The sequence below is a fragment of the Delphinapterus leucas genome, chromosome 6 (assembly GCF_059928025.1).
Source record: "Delphinapterus leucas isolate spDelLeu-1000000601 "Yukka" chromosome 6, BTC_Dleu_Yukka2, whole genome shotgun sequence".
Lineage (NCBI taxonomy): Eukaryota > Metazoa > Chordata > Mammalia > Artiodactyla > Monodontidae > Delphinapterus > Delphinapterus leucas.
The window spans coordinates 15,399,993-15,417,003 of NC_143134.1; the positions used below are offsets into that span (position 1 = coordinate 15,399,993).

A 17,011-nucleotide genomic window follows, 5' to 3' on the forward strand; every position below is an offset into this window, starting at 1 on the left:
CATGTCACAACTTGGATGAACCTTGAGGCCATTATGCTAAGTGAAATAAGCCAATCACAAAAAGACATATATTGTATGATTCCACTTACATGAGGTTCAGAGAATAGTCAAATTCAGAGACAGAAAGTAGCACGGGGGGAGCCAGAGGCTGGAATGGGGAGTTAGTGTTTAATGGCAACAGATTTTCAGTTTGGGAAGATGAAAAACTTCTGAAGAAGGATGGTGGTGATGGTGGTTCGACAATGTGAGTATACCGGACACTTACTGAACTTAAAAAGTGCCGAAGTTGGTCAGTTTTATTCTATGTGTATTTTACCACACTTAAAAAAAACCCCAGACAACGTGAAGCCTGGGGAAACTCGAGCCTTCCTTTTAAAGTACCTAAAGGAGTATGTAGGGGACCCCTTTGTAAGATCAATCATTGGAGACAGTTGTATCCTTTGCGTAAATCTGGATTACTGTGTGTGAGTTTGCTCAGAGCTGGTCCACTGGTTTTCCAGCTTAGCTTTGGTTCTTCCTTATTCGTAGATGGGAAGTTTATTCGCACTAAATGTTCTTGTTTTTAAAACTGGTCAGTTACAAGGATACATTGACACCTACTCTATGTCTTGCACTGGGAAGGTAGAATGGAAGGTACAAAAGAAGAAATAATTATTATATTATGTCTATGTGTCACTATTTGCTATGGGCTGAATTTTCTTTCCCCTAAATTCCTATGTTGAAGTTCTAACTCCCAGGACCTCAGGATGTGGCTGTATTTGGAGACGGACCTTTTAAAGAGGTGATTAAATTAAATGAGGTTATTGGACTGGACCTTAATCCAACACGACTGCTGTCTCTGTAAGAAGAGGAGATAAGGACCAGACACATACAGAGGGAAGACCACGTGAGGATGAGGACACAGGGAGAAGACGGCCATCTGTAAGCCAAGGAGAGAGGCCTCAAAAGAAACAACTCTCCTGACACCTTGATCTTGGACTTCCAGCCTCCAGAGCTGTGAGAAAATAAATGTCTGTTGTTGAAGCCCCGCAGGCTGCGGGGTTTGTTACTGCAGCCAAATGCACCAACTCAAAGTCTCTTTAAATCCTGAAAACAGCCCTGCAAGGGAGTCACTGCTCTTCCCTGCCTGTAGAAGGGGAAATCGAGGCTCAGAGGACTTGAGTTACTAACTCAAGGTCACACAGCTGGAAAGTGCTGGGTAAACCCAGGTCCCTGACTTCAACACCCGGGGCTGCTCTTCTCGCAGTTCTGCCCCGAGGGTGGGAGCAGTGTGACGGCAGACAAAGAAAAATCCTAGCAACCAATAAAGAACAAAACGCTGAGGGGCACAGTTTGAAGCCCACCCTGGGAGACAAAGAGGACAGGGGACACCCAGTTAAGGCAGTTGGAGGTTGTGGATCAGGGTCTTTGAAGGCCTTTCTTTGGGGGCTGTCAAAATAATAAGAGCTTGGGCTTCCCCGGTGGCGCAGTGGTTAGGAATCCGCCTGCCAATGCAGGGGACACGGGTTCAAGCCCTGGTCCGGGAAGATCCCACATGCCACGGAGCAACTGAGCCCATGCGCCACAACTCCTGAGCCCACGTGCCATAACTCCTGAAGCCTGGGCGCCTAGAGCCCCTGCTCTGCAACAAGAGTAGCCACTGCAATGAGAAGCCCTTGCAGCGCAACGAAGAGTAGCCCCTGCTCACCGCAACTAGAGAAGGCCCGCGCACAGCAACAAAGACCCAACGCAGCCAGAAAAAAAGAAAAAAAAAAAAGAGCTAATGTTTCTGAGCATTTACCATAAGACAGGCACTGGGATAAACACCCCATGTGTTCTATTTTGTCTAAACCTCAAAACAAGCCTATAACGTAGGAGTTATTAATGTGCCCATTTTCCAGATGAAGAAACTGAGACTCAGGGAAGTCAAGCAAAGTGTCTGAGTTCACACACCCGGGAGAGGAAGAGCTTGAATTTGAACCCACGTGTATCTGATCCCAAAGGTCTTGCTGTTACTCATTTTACAATAGCACTGCAAATGCCCTGGCTCTGGGGAGGGAGAGAGAAGGGGAAGCACAAAATCCATGAGGGGTCCGAGGCTGGGGCGTACTCCTTACCAGAGCTCTGGTTGGGGGGCAGCAGTCATAGGCTCCACTCTCTCAGGCCTGGGCCCCTTTCCAATACCCTCACACGGACAGCTTGGGGCTGGGAGAATACTACCTCCACAGCCATGAATAGGGGCTGAGGGCAAAGAGTGGGTTCAGATCCAGGGTCCAGCACTGGCCAGCTAAGAGCCTCTGGACAGGCCTGGTGTGTGGAGTCTCTGCCGGTCTCCTCATTTGGGAAGAGTTTAGGCATAATAATGGTGAGCCCCTGCCAGCCTCTCCATCCCTCCCGGGGCTGTTTGGGAAAGCACCCTGGAAACAGCAATACTATGCAGATGTCTGTCCTCCTTTGCCTGTGCGGCAGCCCCTCCTTGAGGCTCTCCCAGCCCAGCATCCCCCGTTCTCTGCTGCCACAGTCCAGCTGCTCTGCTTGGGGCCACATCCCTATCCTGCTACTAACGAGCTGTGTGACCATGGAAACACCGCGTACGCTCTCTGTTGCTGGTTTCTTTCTCTGTATTCCCACCTCTTTGATTGTCACATGATCAGAGGAGTCGAAACAAGGCAAGTCGTTGGCCAGAGGTCCAGGGGGAGGGAGAGAGGAAATAGGTGGAGCGCAGAAGATGGCAATGAAAGTATTCCGTATGGTAGTATGACGACATGCGATTTTACATTCGTCCAAACCCACAGGATACAAGGCAAAGAGTGGATCCCAGCGTAAACTACGGACTGCAGTTAATAATAATGTGTCAGTGTCAGCTCATCAGTTGTAACAAATGTCCTGCCACTATTGCAAGATGTTAATTATAGGGGAAATTGGGGGTGGGGCGGGGTGAGGGGTAAATGGGGATTCTCTACACTTTTCATTTATTTTTCTGTAAACGTAACAGCTCAAAAAACGGAAAATCTGTTACAAACAAAAACATGACAAATGGGGAGCCTCCATGAACAGTGAGGAACCCTGGAACCTTCCTTGGTGTTACCAGCCGCACCTCATCAGTTTAGGCGGCTGGTCCCGGCACCACCGGAGCCCAGGGCTGCTTCGCCTCCCCGGTGCGCGCACTGTCAGCTCTGCGCTCTGCAGAGCAACGGCCCTCCCACCCGCGACCCCGACTCAGACCTGGAGGCCGAGGATTTCTGAGTTGAGAGCGCCACCTGCTGGTCCTACTCGAGCTGCCCTAAAAGGCAGTGACTGTCGGGTCTGTGTCCTCGTCCTGGGGGGCTGGGGGCCTGACTTTCACCCAGGGCCGTCCGCGAGTCCCTAGCGGCACCACTCATGCAAACACGAAGGTCATGTATGCGATGTCCAGGCTAGTCACCAGGAACGACACGGGAAAGGTCAGATCTCGTGACTTTATTACGGAAAAGTCCCAAAGTGCTTGAGCGCAGTATGGGTCAGGTGGGAGCCCGCGGGACTCAGGTTACCTGCGGTAGACTCCTGGCTTTTGGTGCCAGCACAGGAAGCCTTATATGACATGATGACAAACACTTACAAGTGTGCCGAACACTATTCTGAACACCCCAGCGGGTCATCCTCGTGAAGAACATACAAGGTAGATACAACTGTGTTCTTCCCCGTTGTGCCAGTGAGAAGGCGGAGGCACAGAGAGGCTAAGTAACTCGCCCAGGGGCACACAGCCGGAGAAGGTTCGTGCTGAGATTGGATCCAGAGTCCAAGCCGTGACCCACCTGCCAGGCCGCTCTACCTCTAGTTTGCTCATCTGAGAAATGGGCTTGCCGACCCCTCCCTGCCTTTCCAGCGCATCTGGGGCTGAGGAAGCCGCCAGTTGCACACGGGCCTAGGGCTGCAGCTCGTACTGGCCCTCGGTGGCCGTGTGGAAGTCCTCGAGCACCGACTGCAGGAACTCAAAGGTGGGCCGCTCCTCAGGCCGGCTGCGCCAGCACTCGGCGATGACGCTGCTGTACAGCTTGGGTGGGCACGAGTCTGGGCGCGGCATGCGGTAGCCGCGCCCCAGGTTGCCAATGACTTCGGGGTTGCTCATCCCTGGAGGCGGAGGGGAGGCGGCTGAAGGGCGGCAGGGGCCCGCCAGGCACGGACCGCCATCTCTGCCCTCGCAGCCCGGCTGGTGCCACCTTTACGCATCCCACCATTTACTTTCCATTGCTTGGAGAACAGCTGGAAACGAGGCTGTAGATTATCTCAGTGCGGGACAGTTCCTCCTGGGTGGGACCCTACCTCGCTTACCTGTGACTGCGCGGCACACAGGCGAGCATCACTCACTGCGCAGGTACTTGGTGAACAGGCCCCAGCCCCTCCCAGAGGCTGCTAAGAGGCCCCAGCCCTCCGGGCCTGAGGCTGGGGGGCTGGGGGCTGACCCTCAAGATGGGGCTTTGTACACAAGGTGCAAGACCAAGGGAGGGGCCACCTGCCCTCAGTTGAGGGCAAACTAGTTGGAGGAAACCTGAGTTCAGACCCCGACCTTAACTGAATTCCAGGTTTGGGGGCTCACTGACCTCTGCTGGATGAAGGGGACACAGCTCTGTTGCCAAGAGCAACGTTGAGGAAGGGGGTGGAAGCCCCGCCCCCAGAGTGGCACACTTGGGTTTCTGTTTCAACCACTGGGCTCCATTCTGACGTGCAGGTGGGCAACCCCAGGCACTGAGGATGGGACATCTGCCATCACAGTCACGTCAGGACAGCCCTGAGCAGTAGAGTCGCTGCACGATGCAGCCGCCTACCTGGGTAGGGCACACGCCCGTAAGTGATGATCTCCATCAGGAGGATTCCAAATGACCACACGTCTGCTTTGATGGTGAACACCCCAAAGTGGATGGCCTCTGGGGCAGTCCACTTGATGGGGAACTTGGCCCCTGTGAGACAGCCAAGAGCAGTTTTGTGAGGCCGTGACCGACTGCCCCTGCACGCCCCCCGATGCCCTGCTGTCCCTCCCCTCCACCCTGCCCTGCCTGGCGGAGTTAGGGCAGCTGTGCCAGATACAGATGCATCCAGGGAGTCACTCCGACCCCTAGGACACATGACCAGGAGTGAGCAGACCCTGGGGGTCTGCAGCATGAAAGGACAAAGACCACCCCTGTCACCCGCTTTGGGTCTTTGCCCAGTGGGTTTCATTGGGCAACCAGCACGTGTTTCCATCTGGGATGGAAGAATCCTTTGGCACCTCCCCTGAGTCTTGTTTACTAACAGGAACCCATGGCTTGGGAAAGTCATGTAACTTGTCCCTACATTCATCCTCTCCTGCAAAAGGGAAATGGTGACACATGACTCATATACCTCCTAGGGTCACAGTGAGGAAGGAATTCAAATCCTGCTGTCCATGAAGCCCACCGGACGGCCCTGCCCTTGATCACCTGCACCTTGCCTGGCTTTATCCCCTGAAGTTCCCTCAGGGAACGAGTCATGTCGATCCTTCTCCCTTATCAAGTGATGAATGTGCTGAGCTAACATTGCTCACTAACTTGCTGGATGAAATGTATTTTGATCCTTTCAAATCCTCTTGTGAAGAGGGTTTTTTGCCAAAGTTTTACAAAGTAAAGTAGAGTGCCCGTGGAGACCCCAATTCAGGTATTAGGTTTTGCCGCTCATACTTTAGAGCAGTGTTTTCCACAGTGTGTTCTGTAAACCCCTGGTTCTGTGGGAGGTTCACAGAAGTTACATGGAAAAAGTATTTGGGATTCCAATTAGTTTGGGAGACCCGAGGTGAGGCACAAGTACACTGTTCCTTAGCTGCAGGACTTCTCAGTGCCTTTAATATGCTGCTGTGGGCTGGGAGTCTCCAAGGGAGGGCTGGATGGACTGGGCGGTGTCTCCAAACTTACTCCCTCACAGAGCTATTCCTCCCGAGGCACCTGTGCTCTACAGAACACTTTAGGGAAAGGCTGGACTAGCTGGGGTCAAGGCCAGAATTGCATGACAAGGAGTCCAGAGGGACTTGGGGGAGTTGGGAGGCTCCGCTCACCCTCTTGGGCGGTGTACTCATTGTCAATGATCCGGGCCAAGCCGAAGTCACCGATTTTGCAGCACAAGGTCTCAGACACCAGGATGTTGGCCGCCCTCAGGTCCCGGTGGATTGAATTCATCTGCTCGATATACGCCATTCCTTCTGCAATCTGAGGGAATGGGCCCCACGGTGAAGGCCAGCGCCCCTCGGGGAGAAGGACTCCGGCCGCCCTCTGCGTCAGAGCCAGGGGCCCTGCCCTGCTCACCCACCTCTCCTCTCCTTCCAAGGGTCTGCAGGGCAGGAAGGTGGCAGATGGCAGGCAGGAGAAAAGGAAGGAAGCGGCGTGAGAGGAGGGGAAGGCAGGAGGTTGGGTGGAGGGTTTCATTTCCTCAGCAAGTTGCAAGCACTGGTCCTGGAGCAGGGAGCCCTGGATTGCAATCATTGCTTAAGCTCCTCAGGGGAGGGGGAATCACTGCCCTGACATGGAACGTGAGGGGATGGGTCTCCAGGGCCCCAGGGTTGCGGTGAGCATTAGGTGAGACCGGTAGGAGGGCCTAACCCAGCAGGATCCTGATGGAACAGAAGCAGTGAAAGAAGAGAGTTGTTTCTGTCCCAGGTCACCAGCATTGGGCCAGGAGGAGCTGTTTGTCCTGCTCTTGTGCCGTTTAGCCAAAGAAACTAACTCAGGGTTTATTCACTGCACTCCCAGTGGATGGGTGAAGAAACTGAGGCAGAGAATAGAAAGCCAATTTACCTCCTCAAAGCCAGCACTGGAATTGATCCCACTCCTACTTAGGCTTCCAATGCACTGGTTTATTCACTTATTCATTCATTTGTATATTATATCTTCATATTTATTCCTTCGCTAAGTCATTCCATCATACGTATATGTTGGTATGGTACTGTGAGGACTATAAGGCTAAATACCAAATATCTTATATCTGGACAGCATTTAGCAGTATTCATCCCATTAACAAATATGTACTATATTGTATTCATGTATATATGTACTATATGAGCGGTATTAGAAATTTTAAAAAAAGGTCTAGCAGGACCCAGATCTGCTTTCAAGAAGCATCCACCAGGCACGATGCTAGGGGAACACATGACCAAGGTGCTCTCTGCACTTTCTTGTCCAGAAAAATTGAACACAAGTGACCTTGACCTGGGTCGTGAACGTTGATTAGGATTCTGCCAGCTGAGAAGAGAGGCAAAGGCATCCTGGGCAGAGGGGACAGTCTGGGCAAAGGCTCCCAGATGTGACAGGACAGGGGGGAGCTGCTGTGTGGCTGCAAAGTGGGGCACGTGGGCTTGTGGTTGGAGGGGAGCTTGGCATTTCATGCCGTAGAGCCGGAAAAGGAGCACCCAGGAGGCGGTGAGTGTGTGCGTGTGCGTGTGTGCGTGTGTGTGCGCACGCAGTGAGGTGTTAGCATGATCAGAATGTGGTTGAGAAGCTGCTCGCCTGGAAGGTTCTGATTTTCTTGTTTCCTAACCTTCAGATTCTTGACCACACCTACTTAGAAACTCAGGTGGCTTTTCGCATCTTTTGCCTCTGGGTGGCCCAAGATTTCCCAAAGGATTGACTGAGAGACAGCGGAGAGAGAGAGAGAAGGAAAAGAACGGGGGCAAAAAAGAGTGGGCAGGCTGATCACTGCGCTGTGCTTTGAAACCGGTCACCAGCATTACTTTTCCGAGATCACCTCACCAGCCTGTTGGACCCGGCCTGTGCTCACCTCGGTGGAGAGAAGAGGGGTGGTGACCTCAGTGCCTGTCCTGATATTAACAGCAGATAACAGTAGAGGAGAAGGTAGATGCAGGAGGGTGCCTCTCTGCAGCAGGATGTGTGTGTGTGTGTGCGTGTTTATGTGTCTCACGGGCTGACCACAGACCGGAGCTTTTCTGCTAAGAGTTCCAGTTTTAACAGATGCACACTTGGAGCCACCAGATGTGCTTTGCTGCCGGTTAGAACCCTCAGCTAAAATCCCCGGGGAGGAAAGATCCCTCCTCTTCCTTTTGCTCTTTACCTCACGCCGTCTGAGTCTACAGAAGGCATTTGTGGGCACCGTCTGAGGACAGGCGAGGTCACCACAAAACACGGGCCTACCGTGTGGCATGGAATTCGTGGGAACTCTCTGGGTCTCCCACACCATCCTTTCCTCCCTCTCGTCCTTGGCAATGGAACCCACCTCGCTCCTTCACGGCTGCCCAGGATAAAGACTACATTTCCCAGGCTCCCTTGCAGTAGGTGTTGGCTGGTGACCGCTGGCCAGGGGGCTGGGAGAGCAAGGGTAGTGGGTGACTTTGGGGACGCGTCTCTAAAGGGAGGGAGGTGGGCTTCCCCCCCCCCCGCCCCCCCACTTCTTCTTGCTGACTGAGGAGGACAAGATGCTAAAGTGTGAGCAGCCTCCCTGGGTGGGAAGACGACCTGCTAAGACCTGGAGGGTGGAAGAAACCTGGGTCCCTGCTCTGAGGAGTGGCCCCGCTGCCCACCCCAGACTGCCCACCTCTGGTGTTTACACATTTAAGCCATGATGACTTTAGGCTCTCTGTCCTTCACAGCCCAGCCTAAATCTAATGGACACAACCTCTAAATATTTGATCTTGTTAAGCCATGGGGACGGAGGAGAGGGTCTGGGGGCCTGGCCCACTGCACTCGGTTCTCACAAACCTGGGCCGACATGTCGATCAGCCTTGGGAGGGACAATCGGCTACCTTCATCTGTCTTCAGGAAATCCAGCAAGCAGCCTGAGGAAAGAGAAGTTGCAGGTGCATTTGTGCAGAGTGACCCAACCCTGGCTGGGCCGGCCTCTCAGGGTATGGGCTGTTCCCCGCCTGCGGCAGGAAGTGGGTGGCACTGGATCTCCAGTGCCCAGAGAACAAACCCACCCACAGCTGCAGGTGCCTCTGCTCTACAGAAACTCCCATCTCAGCCCTCCCAGCGCCCAGGAGGTGCTGATCTGCTACCAGCTGCTTGGAGGATGTTAGGTCTCAGCCAAGTTCAGGGTCATGCAGCCAGGGAACTGAAGCAGAACACGCTCATTCCCTGCGCCACATTCCGAAGCATCTTCTTGCCCCCTTCTCCGTTTGTTGGCAGAGATTCTTCCTCCGAGGACCAAGGGCACAAGAAAGCACCAGAACGGAGAGACCCGTCTCCTGGGTTGGTGCGGGGAACAAACGCAGCTCCCCTTTGGCGTCTAAGAGTTGGAGGATGCTCACCACAGGGGTGGCTAAGAGGTGAGCTGGGGAGTCAGGTGCTCAGCGTGGGCCCCCTTCATGACGACCTTTAAGGAACTGTATTAGCACAGCACGTTAGGATCTGACCAGAATCAGTGTGCGGTCAGGGCCACGGGAGGGGTGAGAAGGAACACCTGCCCCGGGAGAGCGTGGCCACACCATGGACCTCAGAGGCCATCTCGCCCAACCTCTCTTCATCCATGTTGTAAAATGCTCATAGGGTTGTAAAACGTTCTCTGGACTAGAACCGCCTCTGGACACCCAGCCTACTGTTCTTTGGACTTTGCCTCGCTCTGTCCTCCCCAGGGGGCATCAAGCAGTGCCAGGCACAGAAGGTACGCTCCAAAAATGCTGGCTCAAGGGCTCCTGCACCGAGGACACCGCTCTGTAAGGACCACTTATCCGTCTTGTTCTCATCACCCTTCCCTCCGCCCCCCACGCACATGGAACACCCTAGATCTGAAAGATGTCGGCTAACCGATCCGGCCCGTGGCTCAGTGCTCTCCTGCCGAGGTCTCCTGGCCAGGCAAGCCCATGGCAGCAGATCAGCCTCAGCCTTCTCGGGCCCCCAAGCCTGGACTCCCACCCTCAAGCCTCCCTGCCTCTGTCTGAAGGATGCAGTCCCGGGCAGGGCACCACCTCTGGCCATGTACTCGGTCACGATGTAGATGGGCTCCTTGGTGACCACGGCGTAGAGACGGACCAGCCTCTCATGCTGGAGAGTTTTCATCAGGTTGGCCTCACCCAGGAAGGCCTCCGGAGACATGGTTCCCTCCTTCAAGGTCTTGATGGCCACCTTGATGTTGTTTTTGTAATAACCTGAGCCCCAGGGACGGAGAATGAAGAGGACATTCAGAAGACCCAGAGGCTATGGGAGGTGATCCCTTAACCAAAATCGACAAGCTTCCAGGAGCCGTCCCTGTTCTATAGATGGGGCACTGAGGCCACAGCCGCCCCCGCCCTGCCCCCGGAAGTGGTCCTGGGCTGGAATGACAGCTCCTGAGACAGATGGATGTGCCTGATTACCTTGCGGGATGCCAGCTTGTCCCAGCCTCCCCTGCCAGATGGGAGCCCCAGGCAGTGGAGGAACTTACCTGGCCTGGGAGGGGGGCCATTTCACCTCCTTGCCCCTATACCCGGGTCTGGGGTGCATCTCTTGTCCCTCAAGTAGCCTGCCTCCTACCCCTACGTAATGAGTCTCTTCTACCACTTGATAGCTTCAGCGTGGCAGGGAGCATCACAGCCCACGACAAAAGCATAGAGAACGCAGAGGGGGCCTGGAGCCTCCTTCCCCCTTTCTGCGCCCTGTGATGTTTCCCTTACAGCGCCGGCACCTGCACACCCCCACCCCCACCATGAGGTCCCCATCCACACTGAAGGGAGAAGGCAAGTCATGACTCAGACTTGCAACAATCCAGGTGGAGCTCCTGCCAGGGGCGCCTCAGGCACCAGTCCTGGGTGCCAGAGGATTGTGGGGGGGGGGGGGGACGGGCAGCAGGATCCCACCGTGAAATCATGTCCATAGACACGGACCCTTCCGGGGATAAAATAAAGCACCTTGTGTTCTGAGAGCGCCCATGCTGAGCAGAGGAGCGGCCGTCAACTGTAATTGAAGGTGAGGCCACAGGAGTCCAGAAGTTAAGGGACTGGCTAGTCTCACAGCTGCAAATGGTGGCTTTGGTCTGTTACCAGAGTCTTGCGGCCCCTGGCTCACCGCTCACCACGGTTAACATGCTGTTGCCACTCCCAATGTGAGTTAGCAAGGCATTCCAGGCCACACACATCAATGTGAGTTAGCAAGGCATTCCAGGCCACACACATCAATGGCAAAGGCAGCTCTGGGCAGCAAAGGACAAAGGAGGCACTGGGCTGAGTGGGTGGGAGAGTCGGATTCTACTCCCGCTTCACCATCATGCGCGGAACAGCTGAGGGCAAGTCACTTTAGTGTCCTATGCCTCCATTACCTCATCTGTAAAATGGGTATATAGCCGCAGTCCCTTCCCCCTCATAAGCCTTTATGGGAAGCATGATGCCATGTGCAAATCCCGAGACTTCTGTGCTTCAGGACCCAGGACAGGGAGACCGCGGCTCCCAGCGTGACACATACTCACCCATCCAGACTTCGCCAAACTGCCCAGACCCAAGTTTCCTGACCAGCTTGAGAGACTGCCGGGGGATTTCCCATTCATCCTGGGCCCAGGGGTTCTGGAGAGCCAGGCTCACACAGGGTTGGGTCAGCCTCTGGCACAAACCATCCCCTTTCTCTGCATTAGGAAAGAAGAGGTGGGGCTGGAGCCAGACTGGTCCCATTCTCATGGGAGCCATATCACTCCCAGCTGTGTCCCTGCCCCCTATTGCCCGCCCTACCCCACCCCTACCCGTCGTGCACACACCACACACACACAGCTCTCTGCATTCGTTTCGCACTAAGCAAGGAATGCTATCATTGTCTTGCTGTCTCTAAGACCGAAAATACTTGTTACTCCCCAAGTGCTCACAGCCAGTAGAGGGGATTAGGGACACAGAATGTGAATCATTATGTTGACAGGTGTCAACTCCTTAGGTCCAGCCTTGGGATAATCCTCCACCCCTCCACCAAGACGGCACCAGTAATTCACACCATCCTGAGATCTTAGTGATAGGGAGATACAAGGGCTCCTCTGGTACAAGCCCCCCAAGCGCCCTCACCAGATGCCCCCTCTTACCAGAATAGTGCTGCACCAAAGCCTGCAGGGTGGGGAAGGTGTTTCGGGGGGAGATGTAATAGCCGCCTTCATCCAGGGAGCGGATCTTATAGTGTTTGATCACCTCCCCCTGGGTGGTCACATCCTTCACAGACAGAGAAAAGGCACCTGGAGGGTTAATAAAGACACACACATGAGAAGCAAGGCATAGAGGGAAACCCAGGACTGGGATTTGGGCTTCATTCCGATACCCTGGAAAAAAGTTCCCCAAATTCTGCTCTCCATTTTGACCACTTCCATCAAAAGTTATCTTTTCCTTCATCTCACCCTCCACCCTCCTGGAAGCCTTTCCTCTCTGCTCCATCTGACTCTGTCCTTGACGTTCCTCCCCAAATCTCTCAAAACTCAGCCAGAGAATCCCAGAGCTCTGGAGCAGGCAGGATGTTATCTTAGCAATCAGGCTGTCCCCCAACTTGGGCCCTGGGGCTTGCGGACCCTTTGCAATGGGATATTGAGAAATATAGAGTTGTTGGAGGGACTAAGAGACCGACTCATTCATTCATTCATTCCAGCTGAAAGGCTGACCCTACTCCACATGCAGTACTAAATTACAACCCCAAGCACTCCTGTCCATGGGGGAGAACATAAGACACTCCCCAGGGGTTCTGTTCAAATCCATACACACAACTAGGTATTCTGTCTTCTAGGTGAATGTAGCAGATGCCAAGCGTTAAGAGCAATTTAGATGGCAAGAGTTTTCAGCTGAAAAACATTCCACGAACTTGATGGTTTTTATAAAGCGCCTCTCTCCAGCTCTCTGGGCACCACACTCCTCCACTCTTATTTGGAAGATGAGGAAGCTGAGGCCCAGAAGGGGGATGTCGCTTTGCCCCAGGGCCCTCCGCTGGCCAGCGGCAGGCTTGGGGGCTCCCGTGCCCTTCCTAAGGGCTCGCCTACCTCGAGCAGTACCAGCCCTCCCCGCCAGGTGTCAGGCTTGGACACCTCTTGTCCTGGGTGTGGGCGCTTGATTTTGCTCTGCGGTGTTTGTCTTCACGCGTCTTTCCTCCCCCATCAGACCATCAGCCCATCTCAAATCCCTTCTCCCCTAACCCTTGGCCATTGCGCCTCTCTTATTGTCCACCTGCAAAAGGATGCGGAGAAGCCTTGCGCCCCGCGGCGCGCCCTGCCTCCGCCACAGCCCGCTCCACGCGCCCGACCCCAGCCCAGCCCGCACGCAGCAAACTGTGGCCCCGACTTCGCTCCGGGTGGGTGCAACGTGCCCCGGTATCTCAGGAACCAGAGAGTGGCTCTAGTGAGTCCATTCATCCGCGCATCACCCTAGTGAGGAAGGGAGCTGTTCTCCCCGTTCCCTCCGCTGCACCCTGCTTGCGAATCCTCTAGATCAGCCAAGGAGACCGGGCGCTCCTCCAGCAGGGCTGCAGAAGCTCGGATTTAGGGCCTCTCTCTTGTGTGGGCTCCTCCTAGGGACTGTCCCGAATATCTATTTACAATCTGGCATTCCTTCCTCTTAAAGGGGACTTCAATCCTTGCGGTTCACAAAATCTGGATCCCCTTGTCCTGTCTCCACGCTGCGTGTGGGCTACGCTGGGCATAGGCAAGACTGGGCTCCCAGAGATTGAGATTTCTTAACACTGTAAGGACCACCTGCCCTTGAACTGGGAAACTAGTCAGTCCTCACACAGATACCAATTAAATGAAGCTTGAGAAGCTAAGGGATGTCCTGGAGGCCTCTCGGGGCTAGAACCCGCTCCCTGGCTTCTGGGGACAGTGTTCCTTCCCCATCTCCCATCCTCTGTCTGTGGCCTCCAGATGCTTTGGAGTTCGGTGGAGTGTGCGCATGTGTATGCAGGGATGTGTGTATGTGCGTGGGGTCCTGAAGCCTCAGCTCCATCTGGCCAATCCCAGCCTGGACTAGCTGGGGAGGGGGGCAAGGACAGGAGGAGACAGCCGTCACCCTTAGAGACCCCTTCCTCCTTCACACTGAGGTTGGGGACGCCCTTTCCCTCCAGGGGTTCCCTTAGCAATAGGCAATTAAAACATCATTTCCGGGTGAAATGACGTGATGTCTGGGATTTGCTTCAAAGTAAGAGTGGTGGGTGGCGATATAGACAAAACGAGATTAGCTGGGTTGATTATTGTTGAAGCTGGGTGTTGGGTACAGGGGCTCCATTATACTATTCGCTTTACTTCCATATGCATTTGAAATAATCTACAGCAAACAAAACACTTATGTCATCTCTAATGATTCCCATATTGTTTCTTGGACATAGGTGCCCTGCTATTCAGATGGAGTAGTGGCAATATTCTAATATGTATGTGTATATAACTTAATGCATCCATGGGTGCATTTCCGGAAATTCTGCACAGAGCACCCCAACGCACCATTGCATCCCTCCACCTCCCCCACCTGGTTCTGACCCTTTGAGGGGCAGTGAGCTGTGGGAGCTCCCCTGAGTCTCCAGTGGGTTGTAAGCAGCTCTCTTTGTCCAGCTTTTGCTGCTTTCGTGTTTCCAGTCACTGCAGTTCTCAAGCCGTGGATGGAGCTGAAGCGTAAGCCAGCGGGCGGGGGAGGGGGTGGTGCTCCCACCAGGAAAGCCCTGTCCTTTCTCTTTGCCCCAACACAGGGGGCCAGGCTCACAGCCCGGCCACCCTCTCTCCCCTTCACCTCTGATGTCGCTGCTGCCACCTCCTCTCCTGTAACAGGTCCCTCTGTGCAGTGTCCTGATAACAAAGGCTTTCTTCGCCCTAGTGGCAAACGTGTACCAGGAAGCATATATAACAAGGTTCATAGCAGCACGGTCACAACAGCCCCAAACCGGAAACAACCCCAAGTTCACCAACGTTAGCATGGAGAAATAGCAATAACTTATGGAATATTCATATACTAGATTCCGTATAGCAGTCAAAGTGAGCTGTTGCTATCCTCAACAACACGAGAGAGTCTGTTATGGGCTGAATTGTGTCCCCCCCCCCCCCACAAATTCCTGTGCTGAAGTCCTAACCCCCAGTACATCAGAATGTGACTATCTTTGGAAAGAGGGTCTTTAAAGAGGTGGTTACATTAACATGAGGTCATTGGGGTGGGCCCTGATCCAATATGACTGGCGTCCTTATAAGAAGAGGGCATGAGGACACAGACACACACAGAGGGACAACCATGTGAGGACACAGGGAGAAGACGGCCACCTACAAGCCAGGGAGAGAGGCCTCAGGAGAAACCAGCCCTGCTGACACCTTGATCTCAGATTTCTAGCCTCCAGAGCTGTGGGAAAACACATTTCTGTTGTTTAAGTCCCCCAGCTCCTGGTACTTTGCTTCAGAAGGCCTGGCACACGAACACAGAATCTTACAGCGTTGAGTGAAAGGAATAGGACACACACACAAACTAAAATACTATGATTCCGTTTGTATAAAGGTGAGAAACAGACAAAACATGGGTGGTAAAACTATAAAGAAAGATAAGGAAGGATTTCCATCCAAGTCAGGACAGTGGTGGCTTCTCTGGCAGGTGGGGAGGTGAATCAGAAAGGGGCACCGGTGGGGCAGGGAGAGGGGCTCTGGGTGTCTGGAATGTTCTCGCTCTTGTGGTCACACAGGTGTTTACTTAGCATGACTCTACGTTTATAATTATGCACTCATTTATAATTTATGCAATTTTTAGATGTGTTTTATACTTTATAGAAGAAAGAACTTTGAGGAGGAAAGACAGAGAGAAAACTAAAGACAGAGGAAGAGAAAACCCAGTGACCTGAGGGTGGTGGCAGAAACGTTCTGCTCGGTCAGTGGGTTTGAATCTGTGAGTCCACCAGATCTCAGTGATCACTGCCCCGTCCTTGTATATCACAAACTTATACCTCATGGGCTCTTGGAAGTGTCTTGAGTCACAGCCTCTAGCTGAGATTATCTCTAAGGATTCTTTCAGCTCCCAAATCCTTTGATTCCAGACGTGGCCCGGGGTCACACCCCCTCTTCTGCCCCCGCCAGCCTCAGCACCCCTGCTGACCGAGGCAGTGAGAGACCAGCCCGAGATGGGAGCAGCTCTCGTGCTGGGCACATTTCCAGCGGGGCCCTGGGAGAACTGTCCATGTGTACAGCCTCACGCTCAGTTACTGGATACCCATGGGCTGTCCTGGCTGGCCTGATGTGGGAGGGACCCCCCGGGGTGGACGCCGCCAGGTTCTTCTGCCTAGCACCCCACACACTGGCCCCCTTCCAACTCCCAGAAGCAAGGCTGCAGGTGGGGCTCCCAGGCTGCACAGGGAGGGAAGCGGAGGCCCAGGCTTACCTTTGCTGGTTTCGCTCTCTCTAATAAGAAAGGAGCCGGCCTTGTTGATTGGAGCCAGAAGCTGCCTCTCGGCATCTCTCCGGCAAATTGATCTAAAGAACCACCTGGAAAAGAAAAGCACAAAGGCAGACAGACCTCAGAGAGTGGCCACACTCCCGGGGATATTGTCACCCAAGTCCCTTCCCTCCAGAGATGAAATGTGTTCCTGTTGCCAACTTAACCCTGAGCTGAGCCCCTCACATTTTGATACATGAAATACCCCTCGGTCCCCTTCCCTGCTGTCAGCGATGGACTTGGTGTTTTCTTGAAATGAAAGGAGAGCAGTATTTGGTGCCCTTTGTTAATTTTGCTCTGGGAGAATGCACCTGACACCTTCCCTCACAGCCCACCCTCCTTGGGGTTGGGTCTGTAGTGCCCCTTGAGCACAGGCTGGTCAAGGTGGATGTGCCCGCCCCACACTGGTCCAGGGACAGGCACAGGGCCGGGTGTGCTGGGCAAGGAGCCCTCCTGGGGGCGAGCATCGCTGGATGGGAACACTAGACGAGGCGGCAGACCCGTGCCAGCTCGTGAGTTTGACAAACTCTGAGCTCCTTCAGGGCAGGGGTCATGTCATAATGGGTTTTGCATCCTCCCCGGTCCTGGGCAGAGCTGGGGCTCTGGCTCTGTTTGCTCAGGGCACTAATGCTCGAGGCCCTGGCTGGTGCCGTGTGCAGGTGGGTTATGAGGATGCTGGGGCGGAGCTGTCCCCTAAGGCCCCCATCCTGTGAGTCCCCCAAGGTGCAA

General features: G+C 54.0%; 1 protein-coding gene across 4 annotated transcripts in view; it reads right to left on the reverse strand.

The window, feature by feature from the left end:
- Nucleotides 1-3,423: 3,423 nt before the first annotated feature.
- The window catches only part of BLK (BLK proto-oncogene, Src family tyrosine kinase), a 46,377-nt gene continuing 32,789 nt past the window's right edge, over nucleotides 3,424-17,011 (reverse strand). For 3 of the 4 annotated variants that reach the window (XM_022594915.2, XM_022594916.2, XM_022594921.3), the window contains 8 exons: nucleotides 16,229-16,332; nucleotides 11,944-12,090; nucleotides 11,350-11,502; nucleotides 9,878-10,057; nucleotides 8,673-8,749; nucleotides 6,023-6,173; nucleotides 4,785-4,916; nucleotides 3,424-4,089 (listed from right to left, as the gene is read on the reverse strand). In XM_022594915.2, the coding sequence (XP_022450623.1) occupies nucleotides 3,884-4,089; nucleotides 4,785-4,916; nucleotides 6,023-6,173; nucleotides 8,673-8,749; nucleotides 9,878-10,057; nucleotides 11,350-11,502; nucleotides 11,944-12,090; nucleotides 16,229-16,332 (1,150 nt within the window). In that variant the 3' untranslated portion in view covers nucleotides 3,424-3,883. The remainder of the gene's footprint in view (nucleotides 4,090-4,784; nucleotides 4,917-6,022; nucleotides 6,174-8,672; nucleotides 8,750-9,877; nucleotides 10,058-11,349; nucleotides 11,503-11,943; nucleotides 12,091-16,228; nucleotides 16,333-17,011) is intronic. The other variant, XM_022594919.2, reaches the window with a different exon arrangement.